Source organism: Petromyzon marinus, chromosome 6 (assembly GCF_048934315.1).
Source record: "Petromyzon marinus isolate PM22_M1 ecotype Great Lakes invasive population chromosome 6, UKy_Petmar_22M1.pri1.0, whole genome shotgun sequence".
NCBI lineage: Eukaryota > Metazoa > Chordata > Hyperoartia > Petromyzontiformes > Petromyzontidae > Petromyzon > Petromyzon marinus.
Window position 1 is genome coordinate 7,391,005 of NC_133672.1, and position 17,739 is coordinate 7,408,743.

Genomic DNA, 17,739 nt, shown 5'->3' on the forward strand with positions numbered 1-17,739 from the left:
ATAAATGAGAACAATTTGATTACTGTACACAACGATGAGCACCAAAATATTGCTCCTCTGCATTGCATGGTGTTATGGTTCAACGCACATCACCAAGGCTAATTTTATCGGATTACAGGAACTTTTGAACACTATAACCATCGACGGTGAAGGCCAAATCTGCCAAAAGAGAGACTCTCTTATGTTTTGGTGGAGAGCACAATAGATATCCGGTCCCTGGTCCTACCAATAAACATAATAACCCAACTAGCCTACAAGACATGAATATTGGCCCCAACTTCTACACTTTCACGAAGGCTAACCCCAACCCTAGCATTAACCCAGTCTCCTTTTGATGTTTAATTTGCTAAGTACTTTTAGTGTTTATCATTCCATCCATATTTAATGGTTTATTGAATACTCATGATGTGCTTTCAGAAGTTCTAAGGGTTGTTAGCAATATATTACATTTACCAGACATTTTTGTCCCTTGTGCGACATGTTTAAAACTCTGCAGAAATACAATTCAAGTAAAAAGTTCAGCTGCCCAGTATTATAGAGCAAAGCTATTTAATTTGGGAATGGTCTTCTGAGAACAAAGGTGCCGCGTCCTCAGCAGAAAGCTTTTTTAACTGACAATGTAATACATAATCACAATATACTTCTAACACTGGACATGCTATACATTATTGGGCACAGGTGTGATTGGCAACGTGGTGAGGTAAGACAAGGACCTCGCTGGTTAACACGGCTTTCTCCATCTATCCCTCCACACCAGACACCTTCAGATTAACCATTTGGTTTAGTGGAATACATGTCATTTGATAATAATACAAACATTACAAAAAATAGTTCACAAATACTGCATACAGTTTATCGTCGTGATATGTTATTGATTTTATCTCTATGTGACTGCCCACTGTACATTATGGATGAGCAAAGGCGGTGAAACAAAATTGTTTTTGGGGGAAGCTGTGAGATCGGGGAGAGTGTGGGTGATGTGGCAGTGTATTCGCGTTGCAAGCCACGAGTATCACATTGCACAAAATAGACCCAAATTCACAGACAATTCAGTTTCTGAATGTTCCAAAAATTCCACCATGGCATTGCCATAGTTCTTCCCAACTTGATCTATCATGTCAAATAAGCCCTTCTGGGATCATGGTGTCACCATTCTATAATCTCACCCAGATCCAGAAGAACGCTGGCGAACAAAGTGGAACAACGTAGATGTCCAGAATAAATACCTCATTCGAGACCCAAACATTGCCCCTCTAAGCTTTGACATTCCTCGAAGACACTAGTGTACCATCAACTGTAGCATAACATCAACAGACCGATGCGTACATCTTCTTTATACATGTAAAATTAAAGACCAGCCATTTTACAATTATGGCCATGCAACCCAAACTATGGACCATATAACAAAGCACTGTAATCTGTGCTCCTTCAACAGAGGAGGAATAGCAACATTATACAAATTCTCTCATGAAGCCCTCTCATTGCTTGCAGATTTCGACATTGGCATTTAGCTCCTGAACATATTGCCATAAGCTACAATAGAATAGATGCAGCAGAATGCAGTTTACCAATGGCAAAATGGACCCCATGATAAGTTGCTGAGGTTTTGCAAAAACACTGGTATTTCTGCCAAAATTAAGCAGAATCATGACCAAGGTAAATTCATGAACTGGACACATAGGGCCTTGCCACTTCTACAGTGTACAGTGAGGGAAAAAAATATTTGACCCCCTGTTGATTTTGTACGTTTGCCCACTGACAAAAAAAATGATCAGTCTATCATTTTAATGGTAGGTTTATTTGAACAGTGAGAGACAGAATAACAACAACAAAATCCATAAAAACGCATGTCAAAAATTTTATAAATTGATTTGAATTTTAATGAGGGAAATAAGTATTTGACCCCCTCTCAATCAGAAAGATTTCTGGCTCCCAGGTGTCTTTTATACAGGTAACGAGCTGAGATTAGGAGCACACTCTTAAACGGAGTGCTCCCAATCTCAGCTTGTTACCTGTATAAAAGGCACCTGTCCACAGAAGCAATCAATCAATCAGATTCCAAACTCTCCAACATGGCCAAGACCAAAGAGCTCTCCAAGGATGTCAGGGACAAGATTGTAGACTTACACAAGGCTGGAATGGGCTACAAGACCATTGCCAAGCAGCTTGGTGAGAAAGTGACAACAGTTGGTGCGATTATTCACAAATGGAAGAAACACAAAAGAACTGTCAATCTCCCTCGGCCTGGGGCTCCATGCAATATCTCACCTCGTGGAGTTGCAATGATCATGAGAATGGTGCGGAATCAGCCCAGAACTACACGGGAGGATCTTGTCAATGATCTCGAGGCAGCTGGGACCATAGTCATCAAGAAAACAATTGGTAACACATTACGCCGTGAAGGACTGAAATCCTGCAGCGCCCGCAAGGTCCCCCTGCTCAAGAAAGCACATATACATGCCCGTCTGAAGTTTGCCAATGAACATCTGAATGATTCAGAGGACAACTGGGTGAAAGTGTTGTGGTCAGATGAGACCAAAATGGAGCTCTTTGGCATCAACTCAACTCGCCGTGTTTGGAGGAGGAGGAATGCTGCCTATGACCCCAAGAACACCATCCCCACCGTCAAACATGGAGGTGGAAACATTATGCTTTGGGAGTGTTTTTCTGCTAAGGGGACAGGACAACTTCACCGCATAAAAGGGACGATGGACGGGGCCATGTACCATCAAATATTAGGTGAGAACCTCCTTCCCTCAGCCAGGGCATTGAAAATGGGTCGTGGTTGGGTATTCCAGCATGACAATGACCCAAAACACACGGTCAACACAACAAAGGAGTGGCTCAAGAAGAAGCACATTAAGGTCCTGGAGTGGCCTAGCCAGTCTCCAGACCTTAATCCCATAGAAAATCTGTGGAGGGAGCTGAAGGTTCGAGTTGCCAAACGTCAGCCTCCAAACCTTAATGACTTGGAGTAGAACTGCAAAGAGGAGTGGGACAAAATCTCTCCTGAGATGTATGCAAACCTGGTGGCCAACTACAAGAAACGTCTGACTTCTGTGATTGCCAACAAGGGTTTTGCCACCAAGTACTAGGTCATGTTTTGCAGAGGGGTCAAATACTTATTTCCCTCATTAAAATGCAAATCAATTTATAAAAAATTTGAAATGCGTTTTTATGGATTTTTTGTTGTTATTCTGTCTCTCACTGTTCAAATAAACCTACCATTAAAATTATAGACTGATCATTTCTTTGTCAGTGGGCAAACGTACAAAATCAGCAGGGGATCAAATACTTTTTTCCCTCACTGTACATGTCTATATAGTCAACATGTCAATATCGCCACAGACCTTGTGTCTCCATCGTCCACATGCCAGTATTACATTGCACATCGGGGCTGTGATGCGTCTATGAAATTACAGTACAGCAAGTGTATTCTAGACCTCTCTATGCAGACCTTCGACTTATCCCCTCAGATTTATGAGTGTCTCTGGTCTTCAAGTCTCCTCCCACTTACGAAACATGAATTAATAAGGAGGCGACCAACCCTTCCATAGCAGGAGCTTCGTTACTTATTGAGGCTTTGCTGCATAAACTGAAGGCATATTGCAATGTGTATTTATGTATTTGCCTTTTCACTATTAATATATTTGAAAGACTGCTAAGCACTGTGTGCGTTATCACATATTGGCTGGAAGTACAGGATACTTACAAGGGCTGCTCTCGGAGCTACTGCCTTTTGTCGTCTGTGTTATGTTATACTGCCGAATGTGCATATGAATAGAGGTCAGTTGACATGAAAATTACAGCCTTGGGGTGGGGTACGATGACTGAAGTTTGCAAACTGATGCCATAGGTGAAATGGGTAATGTCACATCATGTGGCTCCATTAGGATAATGTTACCATGTTCCTCTTTTCTCTGCAAGGAAATAGATATGTGGCTTTATACCCTTGCACCATCAAATCCATGAAAAGCCATTCGCTGTGCTGAATTCAGCAAATCCTACATTATATATGAGACTTTGTTCACTTGAAATCAGCCGTGCCACTCACTCGTACATCACAAAGTGCCTTAAAACAAGGTTATTGAAATGTATGGCATGCCTGTTTCATGAAGTGCTTTATATACATACAAAATATGATAGCTTTCAGATTGCCTGCCATCTGTTTCCCACTTTTATTGTAAGTGCATGTATTTACATTCACACATGCACCCGCATAGAAGCAAGCTCACTTATATAAGCACAATTTGAAAAACAAGAATAAACACACGTGTATAAAACATACATGTAATTTGCCTTAAGAACATAAGACTTTTAAACTACAGTAATAAGAGTATGCCACTGCAACCATCTACTTGGAGGCCATCCATTCAGTACGTACGCATGGAGGGGGGTTAACCCAAATGCGTGCGTAAGGGGAGGTCTACTGACAATATACATACGCATAGGAAACGGGGGGGGGGGGAGGGTGAAGCCTCGATAATAATGTCTACATTGGCCTTCAAATGAGTTAGCTAGTCCGGCGGTGGACTATCTGTTTGCTTAAACACGTTAATATTATTAATCCTTGATCGTTTCTGCGTGGATTAAATATCGGCCGTTCTATAGGATTCGAGGGGGGGGTGCGTAAAGCGAACGTACGCAGGTGGGGGGGGGGGGGGTAAAAAGTACGCGTGCGTACAGGGAGGGGGGAGGGGTCAAGTTTTGACAGATTTTTACATACCTACTAAATGGATGGCCCCTTGTTACAGCTCTAAGTACAGGCTCATCCCCTATTCTCTCTCTAATTCCTAACTAGACATAATCTGACCTGTGACCACTATGAAAGTCTAAACTACAAAACTCTCAAACTAGATTCGAAGCTTTCGTGACTACAGGAATTACTCCCTGGTTCTTTCGGTAAAGTCACGTAGAAAGAAATTAAGCTACATAATAATAGAATATTATTATTATAGGTGGAGAGAGAGGGGGGGGGCAGAGGGAGAGTTGTGTGGAATTCCTGCCCATGGGGGATGGACGAGCTGGACACTGGACTTCTGGACAAACGGGCACAGAGCGTTGTGTGGAGTTGCTGCCCATAGCGGCCGGAGGAGAGAGAGGACTTATAAACAAGCACGGTAGAAAAAAACAAACATAGTAAACTTGTTGTATTGCATTGTATTTCCACGTTTACTATGTCTGTTTTCTCATTCATTTGCACCTGATGATGGTTGCTTGTGTTGCAATCGAAACGTCGTATCATATTATTATTTAATTTATTTCTACGTGACTTTACCGAAAGAACCAGGGAGTACAAAACTCTCATCATTTCATATTATGACTAGAACACATTTGCTGATTACATAGTCCTAAGCATTCTGTATATGCAGCCACAGCAGGAGGCGAGCGCGGTTGGCTATGTATGGTTCAACATACATACATACACACAAGACCCCTTCAAAGCATGCTGAACTGTTTGTCACAATATGCCGTTGATGGAATTGTATTTCAGCCTTTCATATTTACAGATACAACTCTCCACCTCATCATAATCACGGGTCCTTGCATTTGTATCTCCCATGATCCTGCAATGATATAATCCATTTGACTCCTGATGTTTTTTGAAGAAATCGAATTGCTTCATTTTCAATATTCATCTCTTTGAACGCATTTCCTTCTTTGACTGCTGTTTCAAAACTAACCTTGTCCATTGTCCATCCATCATCCCTTCTGGCGAGCTGCTTTGCCTAACCCCACTTACTTTAATTAGCAATTAATAAGTTATGTCTCCAATTTGTGTTTTTCCCCTGCTATGTGCTGTTCTTTCCATCTCTCATTGTAATTCTGAGCATGCATCTCTCCATCCTTTTTTCACACCTCAAATTTTTCGTTTTTCATTGTCAATATCCTTATTTTGAAAATATTTTTTATACCCAGGTGACCCACAATGAGTCAGGACTCAGGACGGTACTGCATTGGGTTTTTATTTCAATAAATTTCCAGCCAATTTATGAGTGTTTATACATTGGGGAGGTAACCGGAGCACCCAGAGAAACCCCATGTGTGCAAGCGGACAAAACTATATCACTGTACAGATGGAAACAGATAGCAATTAGTCCACTTGCTGTACTGCCTTCTCATGGCGAACCAGAGTATGGCATCTCAACGCTCGCGGGAAGGGAGTTTCAGAAACGTGCGATCCACCAACCATCGCTTCCACAGTGCTGGAGTACAAGCCACGTGCATAGCCACCACTGCTTGGCAAATGTGAACTCATTCACAAAAATAAATAACATTTGGGCAAAAGGGATCCTGCAAAAACGCACACACATGCAAGTGCTCACGTTCTTGATGACAAAGTGAAGCCTCCGTAGGCGATCCTCCAGGCCGCACACCAGGCCAGCCCTCGCCTCATTCAGCTGCTCCAGCCGCAGAGCCAAACTTCGCTTCTCGACATGGATTCGCATGCCATAATACACCATCTTCTTGGCCACCGTCGACTGCATGCACCGTCGGGTGAAAGCAATTCAAACGGAGCACAGCACAGTTGTAACTGCGCAAACACAGAACGTGGCTGTAAAATGCATTGTGCAGCATGCCAGCTGTATCCATGATAAAGTATTTTTTGGGTTAGATAGCGTAAATATAAATGCGCCGTTAAACCCGCCACCACCCGGCGCAGCCAATTAGTAAGGGATTTGTCACGTAAACAAAACGTTCCAATTAGTTACTACTTCAGCACACCGTTGTGTGGGAGAGTAAAGCCACAACATTTACAATTCGAGTACTCTGATGTTTCTCTGGTGATTACATCCAGCTCCATCAGGCGATTAGCCAGAATTGTTAAGAAGTTTCGGTCTTAAATAGATTAAAGGTGATGTCATCACTGTGAACTTATTAGGTGCGAAGACCAGAGGGGGGTTAATGTAGTCACATAAATTACAATGGATCATGTTAGTCTCGGAATATGCAGTACCTATTATTGGTTGGGTTGTGTAGGGTGGAGGTGGGTTTAACGACACATTTATATATACGCGATCTCACCCAAAAAAACCTTTATTATGTATAATATTGATCGCGAAAGCCTAATGCAATATTGCAGCAACCAAAAAAATGTATGGTTTACATAATTTCAAAACAAAGTGACAATTCTTCTTGGTTCTTTTGGTAAAGTCACGTAGAATGGAAATAAAATAATACAAATAAAACATAATGTTAATGTTTTATTTTAATTATTTTATTTTAAACATGTTTTATTTTTATTATTTTATTTCCATTCTACGTGACCTTACTGAAAGAACCAAGAAGATGAATCCCTGCAGTCACGAAAGCTTTAAATCGAAAAGTGACAATTGTAGCATAATATGTCGAAGAAAATTGTGTGGGTTAATGAGAAACTTGGTTCACATGCTGAAATGTATTGAAGCAAGACTCAAACTCATTCATGAAGGCGTCTTTGTTTATATCGTGCATTAAACCAAAGTTCAGTACCAGATATCCATCAGACAAAATCAACAACAAACTGAACACATTCCCTACTGTGCAAGTTCTTAAATGCTTATGAACAGAGGCTTGCTTCAGCAAGGGAAGAATTGAGGAGGACTCAATGTGTGTGGTTCCAGCGAGGTCCTTACCTCAGCCAGGTCCTTGAGGGCCCTGGAGGACACGTCAATGGTATCAAGGCGGCGCAGCTGAGGCAGGTGGTAGAGCAGGTGTGTGGCGTAGTTACAGAGGAGGGAAACGGAGCATGGCGCATACAATGGGTCTTGCAGGGACAGCTCCGTGAGCGCAGGCAAACGGCTCAGGTGCGTCAGCTCCTAAGTGCATACCACGGACAGGCACATGGCTACAGTCACTATGGCGGTGTTGCCTGCATTTGCACTTGTGGCTGTGGTGGATCTCATTCATAAACCTCTCACAAACATTTTCAACCTCTCACTTATCGAAGGTACATTACCGCTGGAGTAGAAATCTGCTTTTATTCATCCAGTATATAAAAATGGATCCAAAGAAGACTCTAATATTTGTAGACCATATTATTTGGGTCTTTCAGTAAAGTCACGTAGATAGGTTCATTTTTTTACCTATCTACGTGACTTTACCGAAAGACCCAAAGAATATGAATTCCTGCAGTCATGAAAGCTTTTCGTCAAAATTGTAGACCAATCTCTATTCTATCCCCAGTTACTAAAATACTCGAAAAAATACTTGAATCACTAATAAACTGCTACCTAAAAACTTACAATCTCCTTCACAGTAAACAGTCTGGTTTTCGAGAGGATTACTTCACCACCACAGCAATGGTGGATGTATTATATTTTCTCTTCAGTAACCTGGATAAAGGCCACTACTGCTGTGCACTATTCCTCGACTAAAAGCCAGTGATACTGTTGACCATGATATTCTACTCACAAGACTTGGTCAACTAACATTTTCAGACAGTACAATAAAATGGTTAAAGACCGTTCTCAAAAGGTACTTCGTGATAACATTTTATCCATAAATATTCAAATAAGAAAGGGAGTTCCACAAGCTTCTGTGCTGAGTCCAATTATGTTCTCATTATACTTAAACAATATTGGACTAAACTTAAATCACTCAGAATTAAATATATATTTGCTGATGACATTGTTTTGCTAGTATCAGATAAATCTCTAAACGGCATCAAACATAATCACAAACACGATTTTGATTTAATTCAACATCAATTTACTTAACTAAAATTTATCCTAAAAAAGACAAGATCATGGTCTTTTCCTCAAATGAAAAAACAGTTTCATTCTCTTCACCTATTACTGATATCAGAAACAACTGCGTTGAACACACGAAGTGCTTCACATACTTGGGTTTACTAATTGATTTAAAACTTACATTCCAACCCCATGTTGATCACATCTTGAAGAAAATCTAATAAAAAAAATCGGATTTTTACTTTGAATCAAACATTGTTTTCCCATTCGATTACGCCTACAAATTGCTGAAGTTATCATTCTACCACTGTTTGACTACGGTGATGCTTCTTACATATCAGCTCCTAATGAATCACTATAAACAGACTAAAACCGCTTCATCATTCTGCTCTTCGATTGCGCTGGATGTACCATACAGGACCCACCGTTGAGGCCTCTACTTAAACTCCAACCTCTCACTTGATGCAAGAAGACATCTACATTGGGCCCTGGTCATCCATAAAACCCTTATTGGAAAATCTGCGCTTTACTTTGCGAATTAATTAACCCCATTGTCAAATCCAAGAAACCTAATTTCGTCCCTCTAATTGCCTTTTAACTATCCCAAGAACAAGAATTGGAATAGGTGAGAAAGCCGTTGCCATTGCAGTACCAACGTTTTGAAACAACAACCTTGTTTCCTCATTAACATCATCAATCTTCCTTCAAAAAATATTTTGAAGAAAAATATTAGTGCTGGATACAGCCACATTTGCGAATGTGATTTGTAAATGTTATCCTTAACAATGTTCTGAGAGTAGAAATTTTACGCACAATTTTTTATTGAGGGACTGTGTGTTGTCTTGTTGTGGTCTGGGACTATTTTTTTTGTTGTTTTACTGCCTTACCGAAGCTTGGGAATTTATTATGTAATAACAATTTATATCTATTTATTAAAGGGGCACCCCGGTGGTGAGATGTTATCTTCCTCGCCTGGTACACAGGAGGTCAGGAGGTCAGGGGTTCGATCCCGACTCTGATGCCTGTATATTTGGAGTTTGCATGTTTTCCCCGTGGTCGCGTGGATTTTTTTTATCCGGGTCCTCCGGTTTTTCCCTCCAATTTGGAAACATGCATTGAGATTATTTAGATTATTTTGGTGCAATAAATGTCCAAATGATGGGCCACTTTGTTGAGCCATCATTTGTGACCAGGTCGCTTCTGAAAAACAAGTTAATACCTCAGTGGGCTTTGCTTGGTTAGATGGGGATGGTTTAGTTTTATTTGTATATGTTTGGGTGATGTTTACGTTCTCACCCCTCCACCCCCGTACTGAACATCTGTGAAAAAGAGCTGTATAGCTCATCGGATTCCTCCAGTATAATTATATATTCAGGTTATGATTATGAACTGATGCCAGAATTATTTACAGCTGCAAATGCAAAATTAATCAATTAAATGTAAGTGTTTAAAAAAAAATTAGCGTGCAGAAGTCCTGAGCCACTGGTAGAATGCTACATTCCAAGGGTTGGCACGAGTTAATTCGTAAGACAACACCATTTTGTAGATTCCACTAAGTAGTACTAATTTTATTAATTCTGGAGGGACGTTGGGCCAAGTTAACTTCTGACTAGAATTTGAACTTAAAGCCTTCTGATTGTAAGTTGAGCACTCTAACCACAGCGCCACCCTCCCAGATCTGGATGTGTCATGCTATGACAGACATTGAAAGCAATGCAGCATGGTGCTTAGACACCATATTCCATGAACCTGAGTTTATATCTCCAAAAGGCACATGGGTTGCAACATCCCATGTACATTGAATGTGATGGTCTCATTAATTGATTAATGTTCAGGAGTATAATAATTTGATGTTCAACTCTGGAGAACACGAAACTCTGCTTCAATGGTACAAACAGTGAATGTGATGGTCTCATTAATTGATTAATGTTCAGGAGTATAATAATTTGATGTTCAACTCTGGAGAACACGAAACTCTGCTTCAATGGTACAAACTCCACAGTTGAGACAGTAATGCACTCCCTTTCCTCTGCAGCTAAAATTGCATGTTGCCTCCATTGGGACTGGTAAGAGATGCTCATCGGCTTAGTCACTGGTAGCACTGTATCTGATCAGCTGTTAGTTTCTGATATATATGGAGGCTCCAATGATACGGAGGTTCTGTTATATAAATACAAATAGGAGATTGGCAAATAATGAAAAAGATCAAGCCGAACACTGTATACACATATGGTACTGCACTGTACATAAATCAAACAATGGCCACTTTATCTTTATCATCACAACAGATATTCCCACTCTGCTTCACCAGCACGCACATTGCCTGCAAAAAGGTCATCTTGACCTGTCCGTTTCACTGGGCAAGAAGGAGCTGTGTGTCGAGTGCGTGCCCTTATGAAATAATGGGTGGCTGACAGCACAAGTAGGCCAACCCCAATTGCTTGGTTTACCTGTTATCCAAATAAATCACAGGATAAATTTGGTAACAATATGAGAGCAGACAAGGCACACAATATATCGTAGTTAAAATCAGTAGCACATACAACCATTTAGAATGTAAACTGTAAAGAGAACTGCAATCGTATATAGGAGGTGCACCATTTGAGAAAACATGCCCTATTCAAAACACCCATAGTGAGACAGCAAAATCATCCCACTCTATCAATAAAGCAATGTTTGATGATTCTAACATGACGCAATATGAAAATATAAGTGATTCTAGCGTCTTTCGTGGCTATTTAATGATTCAGTCCGTAACTAAGTGTGTATGAGACAAACCTATTTCATGCCATTAGTGAAATGAGTAACCGGAACGGGCTGTGTAAACACTGTTTGTGAAATCTGCGACAATCCGAGTTTTCTGTCCGCACACGCAATTACGGAGCTCTCTCATTGGTGTCAACGCGTCAGCCTTCCCTGAAAAGCACGGCAGCTGCTGGGCATGATGCCAGGCGCCAAAATACACAAACCAGCACAGGTGTCATCAGTCAAAGTGGATCAATTCAATCTCTCTTTCAATGAGAGAAACTGCGATTGAGGAGTTTTTAATCATTAATTAATACAATCAACACTATTGTAAGAGTTCAAAGTGTCTTCAAGCTCAAGAAAGCATCAGTTGATGTTAAATTCTACTGACAGTCCTAATCCAGTGGTGAAAATTCTTAATTTGTATGGTAAGGTCACTTTCTCAACATATTCTTGCTCAACACGTAGGCTATCGCGACCAATATTATTAATAATAAAGGTTTTTGGTTTATATCTCGTAAGTATAAATGTGTCGTAACCCGCCACCACCCTATTTAAGAGTACGTTTAACACTATTGTTGTATTTATATATGTTGAACTCCTTTCACACTATAAATAGCCATCGGAGATGCAGGGGGAAGGACAACAAACCAAACACAAAAAACTGTTCTAAAGACATACATTTTCAATTATTGGGGTTAAAGTTAATAAATAAGGGACTTTGGGCCATTCAGTTTTCTCCCACATTCAAAAATTGTGAGAAATTGGCCGAACACCCAAATCAGGATCCTCCTAAGCAGGAGCCTTGAGCATATGTCAAACATTATACTTGTGCTATTTATTCAGCTTTATGACCCTTTGTCAATCCACGGATGTCATGGCCCCCCACACTTTGTTGGTTGTTGGGGGTGTTTGACCGTACTTCTGCGTGGGCTAGCGAAGGGAAGGCCCAGGACTGGTTCACTTGCCACGAACATTAGCTGTGACCTGGAATCGAACTCAGGTCTCCGGCTTCATAGCACTGTGCATTCACCACTGCACCACCAATCCACCCTTTATGCTATTTGTGGCTGCTAATTCTGACTTTATTTCCCTGCTCGAATCGATGTTGAAAACATGGATGTGTTATTTATCACACCATTAGTATGTACCATATCGCCTTGTCCTGGCTCAGAAAAATCACCCAGTAGTACCCATGTATTTGGTCACTACATAATATCTAATTGATTTGCATTGTGTTTGTTGCCAATAGTCTAAGAAGGTTGTTTTATATAAATAACCCACCCCAATATTGCATGGGAATAATACAATAATTGACAGCCAGTCGAAAGATCATTGAAAAATCTTTTCCACTTGCCAACGATAGAAGTTGCCTTGCATATATTCAGATGCACAACTCTCCGTTGTGGTTCTCTGTGTGTCTCCAAGGGCTGCTGTGCATGAATACTGCACTGACTGATATTTTTGTCCAATCATATCCCACCTGCCTTATATTTCTTTAAAATGTACTAGTAAAAATCCAGGTCACAGTCAACATCATCGCCAGGAGTATAGTGCTCTGCCGAGCTAAGCTTCAAAGAGAAGCCACTACTGTACAGCCATAAAATATTATTAAAGAGTCTCCCTTTCTCACAGAAGTCATACAGTACATCCAGCCCATCCTGCCATTTTGCTCAGGTGCTATGGATGAACACTGAGAATGTTGCCAATATTAAACGTTTATTCAGAAAAGCTTTTCGTATGTAGTACTTTTCACAATTGATTTATTTTCTTGACTACCCATAAAAACTAGACTCAAGCCTATTTTTCAGGAGGGTTCTGCTAAGTTTTCACATGAAGGCTAATGATTACATGTGTTTCCCAATTAATTCATTTGCGAGTAATTTTTCAAATTTGGTCCATGACACCGGCACACAATGGCCTACTCTTCTTTGATATTACATCATGGGATCTTTAACGTCCACTCTGAAGCAAACGGCAGGTATTTTATAGTTAATATACTCACGGTATTAACCAGGGTGACCTGCCGATTTCAAACCACGAACCTCTGCAACAAGCGGTGAATGCTCTATCACTGCGCCATGTTCCCAATGATTACGTAATATTACATCAAATACTGACTGTTATTTATTATAGAGAGACTATTATGACAATAGTCTCCTGCAAGAGACTTGGGATAAAATATGAGGGAGGAACATTTTACAATACAAATTGTGATTGTGTGATACACGAACAATAATTGCCGAATGCTCATTCCACAGTGTGATACCTTGAAACATGAGATTTTATTTCCAGACAGATTCAGTCTTTCCAGCTCAAGGTTTGAATCCAGTGAGTGCCCTTTGGAAACAAAAGAAATTGATTTTACACCAGTTTCTCTTCATGAGCAAACACCTCTATTCAATACAATGCACTACAACCAGTAGCATAAAAATTACATCGCCTGTTATTTTGTGATGAAACAAATAATACTGGCTGCAATATGGATTTATGGGTGGCCTTTACTGAATTCAATATGATGAGCCAGAATATGGCTCATAATATTGAATTTGAACAATGTAATATGTTTCGTATCTTCTTTACAAATATATCTATAAAATATACTTAGGAGCTGGTTCAGCAAGTCAACACAATTATATATAAACTTACCAATAAATTCAATTTGATTATCTGCAAGATTTAATTCCTTCAAATGCTGCAGGCAATGAAGATTCTGAAAAACACATGTTTCAAATATTAGTTTTATAATTCACAATTACTTCTTTACTGTACATAAATATGCTGGATCTGTTCTTTGACACAATGCCATGATATTGAATGTCTTCATCTCGTGACGTGACACTCATAGTACCATTTAAATATAACTGCGAAAATAAAGCAAAAACAAAATACGCCTCAAAGCACCCTTCTAAAGGGATCACACATGTATTCAAAGTATAAGTGGCCCAGGGACAGGTGTTTTACACATGAGAATTAAGCCAAAATGCTGAGGCTCCCACCTCGATGGCAGCAATGCAGTTGTTGTTGAGCCACAGCACCTCCAGGAGTGGCAGTGACTCCAGGCCCTCGATGCGGGCAATGTTATTACTGTACAGGTAGAGCTTGCGCAGCTCTCGGCATGGTTCCAAGCCTTTTATCACCTGGGGAGAAACGAGTGAATAGATTCAACATAACAATAGCCTTCCACTGTTTGTTTTCATGACGAGGTGTCACAACAAATAAGGTCTGGAACGATCATAATGTACGCCTCAAAGCGGAGCTAATTAACCGGGGATGTGTCATCGCAGGTTAGTTGTGCTAAGTGAGGAAAATATAGAAATGTAAATGGAGTCTGCAATGGCTAGCTGAGCTGTGGGAGTTGCTGGCCCTGCTGTTCATATTTACCATACTTCACATCCACTATACATTATGCAGGAATGTAATCTATAAATATTACACAAAGCACCATCATTGTTCATTGTACAATTCCTTCCAGTGACATTTACGTGCTTATAGCAAGGCCACATGAGACAGGGAACTCTCTTACAGAAGTTTACAGGAAAGACCGAAGTACAGTATTATGAGTTGGAAGATTGCAGTGACGGGCATCTGAGCCAATTTGGTCTAATTTTAATATAGATATGACTGGACATGACTTAAATTTTGATTTAAAGCTTTCGTGACTGCAGTAATTCATATTCTTAGTTTTTTCGGTAAAGTCACGTTGAAGAGAAACAACAAAATAACAAAATATATATAAAACAATAAAAAATTCTCACGACGTTTCGACCATAACTCAAACGGTCATCATGAGTTATGGTCGAAACGTCGTGAGAATTTTTTATTGTTTTATATATATTTTGTTATTTTGTTGTTTCTCTTCAACGTGACTTTACCGAAAAAACTAAGAATATGGACATGACTTTATAACAAAAATAATCTTCAAAGCATCTCCCTACTGAAACGAGTAACAGGCTGCCACTCATCTCATTTGGCGTAAACTCCACATTCCCATGGTGGAGGTCTGGAAGAGCACTGTTAACAACCCATGAAGCCACTCATTGCAAAAAGGATGATAGGATGAGTTGACCTCAGATTTTAACTCGCTCCATTTTGATGATCAGTCAAGTGCTCCAACTGCAGCACCATCCTAACAAATCTTTATCAGGATGTCGTGTTTGCATCACACACCGCAAGTTTTTGCATACACGTCCATGCCAAGACAGGAATTCTGGTATTTTATGTTACTGACTTAGATGGGTAACCACCATTAATAATAGATTGTTACAGGCTGAGGTGCTACACCGTGAGCTTCAAAACACAATTAATTGTTGTACTGTAAATATATGGTCACATGCCTATGCATTGTCTTCACCAACCCATGAGCAGTGCGGTGAAGTTTCGTCAAATAAGCCATGGTGTGGGCAGGCCCCCATCTGGCAGTATATTGACCTTAGGGCTGTCCATGTACAGAATAGTACTTGATATGCACAATGCAGTGCCTTGCTGCCGTGATTTTAGGGGGGTCTCACTGTGACGTGCGACTCGGCGATCCAGAGCTCCCGCAGCAGCCGGCAGCCATGCAGACCCTCGATGTCCCGCACGTCCTGGTTGACCAGCATGAGCACTGTCAGGTTTGGGAAGTTGGAGAGCCCCACCATGCGTGGGTATCCCGAGAAAAATATCTCGAGCCGTTCCACGCCAGGCCCCTCCTGTGCCAGCCGCTCATACGGCACACCGTTGCACGTGCACTGCCACGGCGGGTGAGGGGTGGCCAAGGGGACAGCACGCAGGACAAAAGCATGCAGGGAATTTCATTAAAATGCTTTGGACCAGGCTGCACCATGTACACTTGATTACCTTACCAATAAAACAGTATTCTTGGTTCTTTCGGTAAAGTCACGTGGCTTTACCGAAAGAACCAAGAATATGAATCCCTGCAGTCATGAAAGCTTTAAATCGAAATTCAATAAAATAGTGTTAAACCGATGTTCATGAAACCATTTGACCACATACCCTTTTTCAAAAGTAACAATACCACTTTTACATGTTTAAGGAAAACAGTTTACACAATGTTTGCTTAAAAATCAGTAAGCAGCAAAATGTTTTAAAAATCAGCCACCTGGCAAGTATGAACCATGTCCAATAAGGGAAGGCATTTATACAGTTGTTTCAGAATGTTTATGAAAATGAGTATTACATGCAATTATGAATCATTAAACCACAGGTTCACCAAATTGTGTCTTCCTGATAAAATGAGCAATAGGGCAACACATGCCTGCTGGCGGCCCTGACTCAGTGGGAGAAAGTCTCATTTCTATGGTAGGGGTAATCTTCTTCATGAGGACTACTTGGACACAAAGTGGCATTTGGGTACTCATTTCATCAACACCAGAGATATTTTATGCTTGTGATTCAAGTACATTAACCACAGGGCTAATTGACCAGTTCATAATGAGGCCACAAAAAAGAACACTGCAAAACCTTTGATGACAGTGATGAATGTAACGTATTGTACAGCCCCAATATAAAACAATACCATAGCTCCAGTTGAGAACATTTTGTTTCTATTTCAAGCTTATTATTTTCATCAATGTCAGTCACTGAAAAAAGTGTTGAGTCTATTCTTGAATTTTGTTCAAATGGGTCAACGTATCACTTTTTTTTATAGTTCTAAGAATGTCTGCTTTAGGTATCATAGACATTTTTATTTTGCATGATATATTTATTAATAGAGAATATATTATTAAAAACATTGACTTTCATCAACTGCTTGATAAACATGAGAGCGGTTGCATTCAGAGTTTAATAATTCACAATTAGCACGGGAATTGAAGGGCAAGATTTTTTGTCATCATGCAATCAATATCCTTTAATTTACCAGATGAGAGTCTGAGATTTAGCATAATTTTTCCAACGCAGACATGAAAAACTATAGAAAAACTATATCAGTCGCTATTATTTTTTATGACTGTATCTGCATTTTCATCAAATTGAATAATTTTCAATGACATTGTAGCTGTCACTATGACACAACACCTCACTCAAGCTCAAACAAATGTTTAATAGTACCGTACTTGATTGGCAACCATGAGCCAGCACTTACAAAAAAGTTATACTCTCTTTTAGGAGCCTGTCAATCAAAATAAACACTTTTGATTTTACATGTTATGCATTTTAACATTTCCATCGGCTATGATGGGCTTAAATATAAAGTTTAGTGTTGGAAGAAACCTACAGTCTACTTTGCAACAACACTGCAATCCTTATAATCACAGCATTATATTAAAGTAAGTTTGTTCATTCGTTTCTCAATCCGCTTGTCCTGGTGAGTCAGTAATAT

The 17,739-nt window shown here is 40.1% G+C and overlaps 1 protein-coding gene across 4 annotated transcripts in view; it reads right to left on the bottom strand.

Annotated features, from left to right (window-relative positions):
* The window catches only part of LRRC9 (leucine rich repeat containing 9), a 63,254-nt gene that overhangs the window by 43,173 nt on the left and 2,342 nt on the right, over window positions 1-17,739 (bottom strand). For 3 of the 4 annotated variants that reach the window (XM_032948183.2, XM_032948181.2, XM_032948182.2), the window contains exons 3-8: window positions 15,929-16,147; window positions 14,417-14,557; window positions 14,067-14,130; window positions 13,687-13,757; window positions 7,617-7,799; window positions 6,327-6,482 (exon numbers count right to left, since the gene is read on the bottom strand). In XM_032948183.2, the coding sequence (XP_032804074.2) occupies window positions 6,327-6,482; window positions 7,617-7,799; window positions 13,687-13,757; window positions 14,067-14,130; window positions 14,417-14,557; window positions 15,929-16,147 (834 nt within the window). The other variant, XM_076063188.1, reaches the window with a different exon arrangement.